The sequence below is a fragment of the Phaethon aethereus genome, assembly GCF_964289735.1.
Source record: "Phaethon aethereus genome assembly, chromosome: 1".
Taxonomy (NCBI): Eukaryota; Metazoa; Chordata; class Aves; order Phaethontiformes; family Phaethontidae; genus Phaethon; species Phaethon aethereus.
Window position 1 is genome coordinate 71,861,031 of NC_138575.1, and position 10,366 is coordinate 71,871,396.

General features: G+C 39.0%; 1 protein-coding gene across 1 annotated transcript in view; it reads right to left on the reverse strand.

Moving 5' to 3' along the window:
• Window positions 1-723: 723 nt before the first annotated feature.
• LMO3 (LIM domain only 3) overlaps window positions 724-10,366 on the reverse strand; it is a gene marked incomplete at both ends in the record, with an annotated part of 56,300 nt that continues 46,657 nt past the window's right edge. The window contains 2 exons of the mRNA XM_082002594.1: window positions 724-829; window positions 9,893-10,018. Of these exons, the coding sequence (XP_081858720.1) occupies window positions 724-829; window positions 9,893-10,018 (232 nt within the window). The remainder of the gene's footprint in view (window positions 830-9,892; window positions 10,019-10,366) is intronic.

Genomic DNA, 10,366 nt, shown 5'->3' on the forward strand with positions numbered 1-10,366 from the left:
AAATTTTGTAGTAAAATAAAAGTGCTCTTTGAGGAAAATCTATGCAATTAAACAGCAGATGCTTAACCCCTGAAAAATAGAGGCTTATAACAGAAGTGCTGATAGACCCTTAACCATAGCATCATTAGCAGCAGGTGCTGCTAGAGTTATCAGTTTTCTAAATAGTTTTAATGTAAACAGTATTCTTAAGCTCTAAGTGTAGCATAATGGTTGGGATTTGCTCTTTAATTCTTTTTACTAGAAAGATACAGCTCATTTAAAATAGCTGGTAGATACAGAAAGCATAAATATACAGTAAGTTTAGACACTGATTGTACTAAATGCAACAATACAAAGAAGCAAACAGGAACACAAATGGTAACACAATAAAACTGTATTACATTTGTGCTTCAAATATTACAATACATTATATACAATAGTCCAAAATAAACATCTCATGCCAAATGACACAAAAAGAAACAAAAAACCAAACAAACCAAAAACCCCAAGAGCAAGCAAAAAGAATCCAGCTCTATGTACAGTACCTTTTTTAATTAACATTCAACTCTGAACTGGAGAAATTTTCACTACATACAGATGCAGTCCGCCTTTTATTTCACGCAACCATTCTGTCTCCCTATATCTATGCTATTCAGTAGGTTCCTGTGTCATCTCTTATATACATGTTGAGCAAAAAAGATAAAAGAACATAGTGCTTTGTATTCTTAATGATGTGGCATCAGATCAGCGAACCTGGGGTGCATAACCTTCTTTCATTAAACCCTCCTCATAGTCCGTCTGGCACAGAATCATGTTGTTCTTCAGGAAAAATTTGTCTCCAACACAAAATCTGAAATTACAATCATAAAGGAAAAAAAAGGGTAGGTTCAGGACGAATGATGTGATATGATCTTATACGTAAGGACCGTACGACAACTGTTCACGATTTTGTTGTACTGACCACACGGCTCACACCTCTGCCGTCGGTCGCAGCACACCCAGGCGCGTGTGCACCCATGTGAAAGCCCCGCAGAGAAATTGCTCCGGTATCAGAATTAATCCTGTGCTTTCAACAAAATCTGGTGCGTTCACGCGCTTTTGCTTCCCCAGCCAAAGACTTCATTCAAAGCCCACTGAAGTCTGTGGGAGTCTTGGATCGTGTCACTAGCACACAGATAAAACAGAATAAATATCCCAGGCTACTGAGTTGAGTGAAAAGTAAATGCCCTGCTTTCGCGCAAATCAGAAGGAAAACACAGTGATCGTATGCAGTAGGAAGCTCAGCTGAGATACGTTACATTTGTCTTGTACAGGCGTACCTTTAAGAATTTCTTGTTATATTCCAGTTGGATATTTTTACTAGAAATGATTTAAACCGGTGGTTCTGAGAACCGTTTCTAGCCTACACATGACTTCTTTACATACTTTGTGGCGCAAACTAGAGACACGCAGGCAGGTATGCAGAGAAACCTTTTTTTTTTTCCCCCTGTAGGAGTTGATTATAAACTTAGTTACTCAGCTAAATTCTCTCTCGTGGTTATCAGTATACCTACCTTGTTATACTATTACGTGCATCAGAATGATCTGATTGCTACAAAACGCTACCGAGATATTTCATCTGATTTTCTCTGATGAGCAGGAAAATCACGTAACGTTAACGCTCCCGCTTGGCTGGCTGGCTTCAAACTTCGAGTGAAGTAGGATTTCCCAGCTAAGCAGTATGCGTGAATATAAGAAGGCTCTTCACTGACACCCCCCCTCAACCCCTTCCTCCCGCCGCCCCCCCCCCAAAGCCAATCTTCTTGAAGGTACTTAGGGAGCAAGTGAATAGGGCCAACGCACAGAAAAAGAGTTTCCCTAGTGACTGCCTTGGCAAGGGTTATGTGCCTTTGTTTATAGTGAACTCTCCATATAAAATATATTGGGAGGCACTGCTCACACTCTTCCAATTAAAATGAAAGAAAGTAACCTAAATGAACCCCTTAACACTGATGTGAATAAATGAAACCAGTTTCTACCAGCTAATTATGGATCTCACTACATAAAGTATTGTTTAATGTGTAACAGATTATAATGTCCTTTTTTGTATAATTTCCAAATGGTGACATCTTGGACACAATTAGGGTCAGATATAAATGCTTGTGGTGTTTACGGTAGATTTAACAACAGAGTAGCTATGGGAATAGCTGTATATGTATTTAATTGTAACAATTTAACCTTCGAATGGTGGTGCCTGCTGTAGCTGACCCAGTAAAACTACATAAATGACACCGGTTGACCCGCCTGACCTCTGATAGTGGTCTCTCTTTATCAGATAGTCAATTCCTAATGATGTTCAGGCAGAAATCTTGGTGAATTGTCACAGATTAAATTGTGTATTGAAAGCAGTCCTTTAATGTTTTGTGAAGTTGGAGGTTTAAATGAGTAGCAGTTGGACTGATTTACATTTGTGAAGATTGGAATGCTAGACAAACAGTGAACCCATTTATTTTCCAACTGGGTAGCTTTGGAAATTTATCCTTATGCTAGCTAAATAGATAGAGGGAAAATAGTGTAATAAAAAAGTGGATTGGAAAGAATTAGCTCTGCTCTTAAAGGAAAATTGTTTTGTTTATTTGTGGACTTTTTTTGTGTAGGATTACTGCCTGCTGCTGATGATGACTGAAAATAGAGATTATGGAATGATCCTGAAATCTTTAAGTCATTTATAATCAAGACTCTTCTGTAGAATTTACAGGTTCCTGCCATCCTTCCCACCCCAATCCTGGTATATTAGGCTACTAACAACAGAAAAGTGTTTTGCATAGGTGTGTTGAAATGCAGAATTCCTGAAACAAACAAGTTCTTTGGCAGTTTCTCTAGTTTCCATCCTTTGTATTTCTGTCCATTGACAAAAATTCTTTTGTGCATCTTACCAGATTAGGTAAAGGAGTCTTAACTAGTGCTAATAGGTAAAAATGCTTTTCCCAAAGAAGTCACATTTAATAAAGAAAAAAAAAGAAAATAAATAAATAGTCCTTTGTAGTTTCTCTTAAAGGAACATACGGATTAATGCGGACTAAAGCAGGGGAAGTTAGGTATTGTGACAAATCAATCACTCCGTTGCAGTTAGCCCAAGGATTACTGATGGGGACTGAGCAGGGGATGTCTGGCCAGCAGTGCCCACCACATCAGAGGGTTACTGTGCAGCAGGGCATCCCTCCTCGTGGGTCAGGCACCGGTGGGAGACACGACCACCTCTGTTCGCCCAGCAGAAAGCACTAACTCCAAACTGTGAATGTTATTCAGCTGTGTATTCCTTTGTGTTACAGCGTAATACAGAGCTTAGCGGACTAATTTGTTTAAAATATTTAGTAAATGAAAAATACGCTGCTGAAGTGCAATTCACTTGCACAGCAATACTTTCACTTCTTCCAATGTTGCTTGCATCAAGACCCTGGCTGAAGGATTTTGTTTCTCAGCCCTCAGAGAAGTGCCACGGTTGGAATTAAACCGCACCAGCTACACGAGGGAGTCAGGATGCCTTTCCCAATAAAAACTGTCAATGCCTTTTGCTTTTGCTATGTTAATATGTCGAGCCAGAAATGCTCTACCTATGTCTACATGGCATTTGACAGTTTTACGCATGAGTGGGTTTAAACATACACAGTTCCACAAATCATTTACCTTCCAAGTGTACAGCTGTCTTGTGGAGAGGCTGCCAGTGGCCTGTCTAGACACGCTTGGCTGTGTGATAACCTGTGGGGTGGGGGTCTGTCTGCATGGTAAGACACCCTCTGGGTTCATCTGGGGCTACGTTTGCACGCTGGGGGTGATCCTCTGAGCCTTGGGGGAAACCTGTTACTCGAGATACGTATGGTCCAAATTTTACAACTGTTTTCATATTGTGCAAGTTCAGTGGCTGAAACACATTGGCAAAGACTAATGGTGAGGCTTGCATGTGCCCCTGGGTATTAAATGTGTGAATTATGCACTCACTAAGTGGCAAAGAGGTAAGCACCAGGTGAAGAACATATAAAGATGGCATGCTAGCTCCCAAGTACAATGAGACAAGGCGAATAGATGGATGAAGTATGACAAATTCTGTCCATCCACACTTTCAACCTTATTTGACTCTCAAAAGCAGATTTAGTCTCTTCTGAAGTCAAAGCGCTAAATCTTGCAACTACTTCAGATTGGTTTTGCACACCAAATGTAAAACTGGCTCAGCTTTAAAGTGGAAAGGTAAATTCAAGCCTAGCCTTCCACCTCTGGCAAGTGTTGTTTTTTTTTATGGAACTGGCACAGAATGTAAAAGCAGGGCGCAATCTGGGCACGTATATCACATGGAGTCAAGGAGCATATTAAGACGCCGCTCCGTTAGGAGTATATAATGAGGCAAGACTATTACTCTTCTAGCAGGCAGATGGTAGTCTTCAGCCTTCCCTAAAACCCTCACCCAATTTATTTAATAGGCAGGCAAAATGAACAAGAAAAAAATATACAATAGGCTGCATTAACATGCTAGATTGGACTTACTGCCATAAATTGATAATACTACTTTTGACACGACTGTGACATTAGTAGAATGACCATTATAATTAACCTACATCCTAGAACTCCTGTCATATTTTACAATGGCAAAAGGAAGGCCATTTATATTACAAAATGACCTCTGTTATCACCTTGTTTGGAAGGGGAAGGTGTGCCTAGACTAATCACAAGAAGTATAAAACTTGCATTTTGAGAAATAGCTGTTTCATTGTTCAGAACAGATATTTAAGGAGATCTCACTGCTGTCTGTCATCTTTTCTGATGTACAGGACGTGTGTCAAGGTACCAAAGACTTCTTAAGAAAGTGAGAGAAATATTGCTGTGAATAAAGATGGCTGTGTGTGAAGTGCCTCCTCTGGTAATGTCAGGTCTTTGTTGTTGTAGAAAGAAACAAAATCTGGAAGCATTTAATTGATTTCCTCTAGGATGAAGCAAGCTCAGACTTACACTCACACCCTTCCCCTCTGCTTTGTGCACTCAGTGATGTAACTTGTCCTCTGCTTTTCCTCCTTTCCTCTTTTTTCTAAAGCTCCTTTGAGTTTCCAGTATAACTCAAATTAATCTTAATCCATATACATCACTAAGAGAACAAAGACATGCTTTTACATCACAGTTCATCAGTCCACACCTATGGTTTACTAACTCTAGGGTTCTGTCAAAATGTCCATTTATTGTCAAAGGGTGGAATGTGGGAGCTGTGCCTGGGTTTGTACATTTTTACTAGTACAATGTAGCACATATACACACAGAACCCTGGTTCAACTTACAACGACAAACCTCAACTCGGTGTGCTTTTCCTTTACTATTTTTTTCAAAAGCAGGTGTGGAGAATGTATTAATTTTTATTCTACATTTCGAGACACTCAATGGAAATCAGCAGTATTCAGGTCTTCACAATTTATAGAATGACCACTCATGCAAAAATCTAATGTTGGTGTTTGAAATAAGGGTGTCCCTGGCATTGCATTACCTCCCCTCCCTTGACAGAGAACAAAGGCAGCACTGTGTGGGCATTTTACAGTTTATACTGGAGGTGTTTACAGCTACATCAGGACAGGGATTTGAATGAGTGTGTAACCATTTTCAGGCCAGTTCCCATTAAAATAAAGGCTTTTTTGGATAAAAGGATAGAACATTTGATTTAAACACCCCTCAGTGATAGCAGTGATAGCAACCACACCCTGAGTTGACTTCAAATGGCAGAGAGAAAATATTGCAGAAGTACGGGACAGGCTGCTAAAGCAGCCGACAGGCAGTGAAAGGAAGACATGGAAACTCCGGAAAGTGGTAAAGCCGAAGGCAAACTGACATCATTGCTGTAGTCAAAAGTGTCAAGCACAGATACAGCTGAGCCCACTCGCAAGATTTTCCACTCCATTTTGCCAGTCACACAAATGCAATCTGACAAAGTGTGAAAGGCAATGTCTGTTTACAAGTTTATTTTTCCAGTGGTTTCCATGTTTTTTCCCTTTAAATTTTCTGCAGAAATTAACTATATTGAGGCTACTGCCAATGTGAGGTGAAGTGCTTCTGAGAAGTTTAGTATGTTTACAGAGAAGAAAGGGGAGTATTTGCACCATTAAGATGACTGTCACTAAGCTCTACGGGTATTTAGGAGATGGAAAAACTTCAAATTAAGAATAAGACGGACAGAGACATGAAAGATAAGGGGATGCTAAAAACTTCAGGCTAGGAGCAGAGCTTAATATTCACAAAATCCCCACAGCTTTAAGCATCACTATAAAGGAAAAATGGGGAAAGATATCAAAAACTAGATGTATGGAGCAATTAGATCCTAGAGCTGAATATCCTTATGAAAAGGAAAATACAAGACAGTGCCTATTTGACATCAGGGGTCTAGGCTTTGTGGCTCAGGAGATCCCTTACAGTCCTGCCTATGTCTACAGGCCTGTCTCAAGTCTGCCTTCCTAGAATACAGTACGTGAAACGTGTTTTTCTTCCCACTCTGAAAATGTAGCCTTCAGGAGGACAATAAAAGGGGACAGGCACATTATGAGTTAGTTCAGAGATGGAGTTTATGGCCCGGAAAAGTCCCCTGAAATCAAGGGGGTCTAACAGCCATCCACAGAGGCTTAAGCTGGATGGTGATTTATAGATACTCAAAAATAATAAAGAAAACAGTGAAGTTGTACATAAAAGCAGAAAAATCACCTAATCTTTCACAAAAAGCGCTAGGCAAAAATGGGGAGTCCCCTCTCACCTGGGACAGGATCAACTATTTAAAAGGCAGGAATATGAGGGCCATGCAATAGCAAGCCCGAGAAACGGGCTGCCCCAAGGATTGGTGAGAGGCGAGTTAATATAATTATTCGCTAGCTTGGAAGGCAGAAATCATTGGAAGGCACAACCAGGCACAAAACATGAGGGGAAATTTAGTGTTGGGGAAGACAAAGTAATGCAAACTGAAGAAACATTTCAGTCTACTCATGAGCATTGCATATATTCTGTTAGGAAGAAGCCTAAATAGTAACTGAAAATCTGAAATATGGAACTGAACAGAGAGCACTATATACTCTCTGGTAGTATTCCAGCTATGTTGTACTTCTATCAGTATAAAGAATAACCCAAAGGATTTAAAATTTTATTGGAGAAGAGAATGTGAAGGTGAGGAATAAGGACAACACACATGTCTTGCAATAGCTGGTGGGCCTTGCTACCTCTGTTGGTGATTTTTTGATATCTCCGATGTGTTTGTAAATAAAAATATTCTCTTCAATCAATAAGTTACACATTAGGGATAGTGGCTGGTGTGAAAGGGAGGAGCAGATCTAAAAAAGCTCAAGAACATTATTTTGCATACAAAGGGGCAGCGTGGAATAAAGAAAGAAAATTAAACTGCTATCTTATAAACTCATCCTCACTCGGAATCTGCTGTTTGGTTTTGATTAGCTTAACTAGAAGAAGGAAAAAGGATCCTGAGAAGGGCAACAGAAATTATTAATGGCATGGTGACTGACAAGATTATTCAGTTTCAAAGAAAAGAAAAAGCAGTTTTATAGCAGATATAAAAGAACTCCAAACCTGGTGATGGGTCAGGTGTCTAGCATTTTTATTTTTTATTGCTATACAAGTAATGAAAAAGAAAAGATTTAAAGCTATTTATTAATGAGAGAATATAGTCAGTGGGATGCTTTGCCAAGGAACCACAGAAGAGCTAAGGTGGATCATCCATGAAACAGGATTTATTATAAAAAGCCACAAAATTAATTCTTCAGAGTGCCACTAGCCCCAAATTGTGAGGAAGAAAGGTACCCTACAGGCAGTCTGTTTTATTAGGCTCCATGAGAGCTATTGCAATATAATCAGGATTAGGGCCACTTTTGAGAATTTCTGAAATTCTCTGAAACTTCTGGAACTGTTACCTGTTTTGAGTAGATGAACTAGACAGTATTTCAGGTAAATCAATTATTTTGTTCCTAGCCTAAGACTGCTGTAAGACTATTTCAGCAACCCTCTGCCCAAACTACATGCAAAGTAAAAATCAAATAAGGGACTAGATTGAAGGCTCGGGAATGACAAGGTTAAGAGTTATTAAACATCCCAGGAAAGCTCTGTTTCAGAAGAACCTAACAGCAGTTTTCCAGGGGGATCAGTGGCCCTAGGGCATAGTATTATGTATATTAGCTGCAAAGTGAAATTGTACATTAGTTCATGCTTGTCATGGTAAAAGAGGGATATTAAAAATAATCACAACAGCTTCACTTTTAGGGGTAAGAAAAAGAAAGTTCACTTGCTGAGATCCAAGAGTGCTAACTATGATGAAAATCTTTTGCACTCAGGGTAACAAACATTGTCTGCTTTGCTTGACTGATGAAGATTAGCTGACTTCTTACATTAAAGAAGTTTGTCTTGTATGGGCTGAAGTGACAAGACAATAACTAAGTGCTAATTGTGCATAACCAACACTAAAGATATGCAGCCCCATTATGGCATGTAATAAATGAAGCGAACAACGGAAATATATTAGGCACTTTAATAATGATACTGGAATCGTGGTTTGAAAAAAACAGGGATGTGAAGGGTTTAAGAAACAAAACCTAAGAGTGTGCGTGTGTGTGTGTGTGTCTTACTTAAGTGGGTACTACCGGAGGCTCTGCCTGCCTTACTCAGAATACAGCCTTAGTTCTGTGGCAAGACAAAATTGATATAGAACTTTAAATAGCATTAGAACCTATAATTACTTTGCATTATTATATAGTTTAAGCAGTGGTTATTGCTTGCCTGGTATTTTAATTTCCCATGCAACGTGATGAAAAAGGTCAATTTGGCTTTTTTTAAAGAGCGTAATTGTAGTGTGCTACACTTATTAGCAGCTGTACATTTTATGGTTCTTTAGGGAGGTTAGATTTTTAAATGACTACAGTGTTACAAAATAATACACTGTAGGACAAGGTGAGTTAGCAAAGCTTATTTAAAGCTGTATCTAACTTCGGTGTGTTAGACTATTATTTTCCTAATTTTTTGTTACTTCCCTAGAAATGTGCATCTCCTGTTTCTTCCCACCTGAAACCGAGAAAAAAAAAAAAAGAACGCTATAAAACTCTAAATAGGATCATGTAATAACTGAAAAAACATAATAGGTACATTAAGGAGTGGACATAATTGGTTCTCGCATTTCCTAGACCTCACAGAAGTTACCAGCAAAGCTGCAGAAATAGAGCTCTCGGCGAAACCTCTGACAGGATTTGGCCACCACTCTGAATGTAGTTGCTGTAAGTTCGCCTGTATTTGCCTCTGAAAAATTCAGTTGCTACAATTTTACCATTTTTGACATTCGTTCTGAAACTGTACCATATGGGTGATGCTTCAGAACAAAGTGACACATTTGGATCCTTGGGATTGTTATAAACTGCAGTTAGGATATGGAAATAAAAACATGGCATAGGAAGTTCAATGCTGCTACAGAGAAAATGGTGGGAACAACATCTTTTAAATTTAAATGATTACAGTTCTGGCAACAGGAAGAAACAACATGTACTTTAAAAGAAATATATGTGATAAAAATGAAGAATTAAAGTAAAAATAATGTAATAATGAGAAAGGGTACTGCTATGCTCTTCTGCAGAAAAGGATCTCAAAGTCCTTTATAAATACTAATTAGTTAAACTTGACAGACAGCCTTTTGAAGGAGAGAAAGTAACATTAGTCTTTTTTATTGATGCGGGATTTGAGGCACAAAAGGTTTTCTGACCAAGGTCATGAAAGATGTTCTGTATCAGCCCCAGGAAAAGTATCCAGGTCTTACTCTCAATCTCGGGTTTCCATTACTGGTAGATGTTTCCTCTTCACTTGAATGTATGCCCGTACTGGTGCCGAATTAGCACTTAGTTTATGGAACAGACCCAAGAAATTCTCTTACCTCTGATTACAAAGTTGACATGCAAAACAGTCCAGATGATAAACATTGTCCTTTGCTCTCATCACCATCTCAAAAGCAGGTATGAGCTTACTGCAGGCGGCACAGTTTCCTGTAACACCAAATAACCTGGAGATACAGAAAGAAATATATTCCTGAAGATGCTTAACTGAAAAGAAAACCACACTTTCTTTTGTTTATCTTCCTCCCAATCCCAGTGGTTGCCTTGCCTTTGATTGGCTTCCCAGCACACCTCCCTTTGGAAAGGCTAGTCTTTGCTCGTACAAGTCTGCCCAATTTATAGTACAAAGGCGTCGTCCTTTTTTTGCCAGAGAGAGCTTTATGAAGAAGCAGTGACAGACTAATACTGCACCTATTGTGATGTTATTTTTTTCTGCAGGTTATGCTGACCAATCTTCATAAACGAAACATCTTGTTAAACTAAACAAAGAAATAGTAACCACATTAGGGATGTTA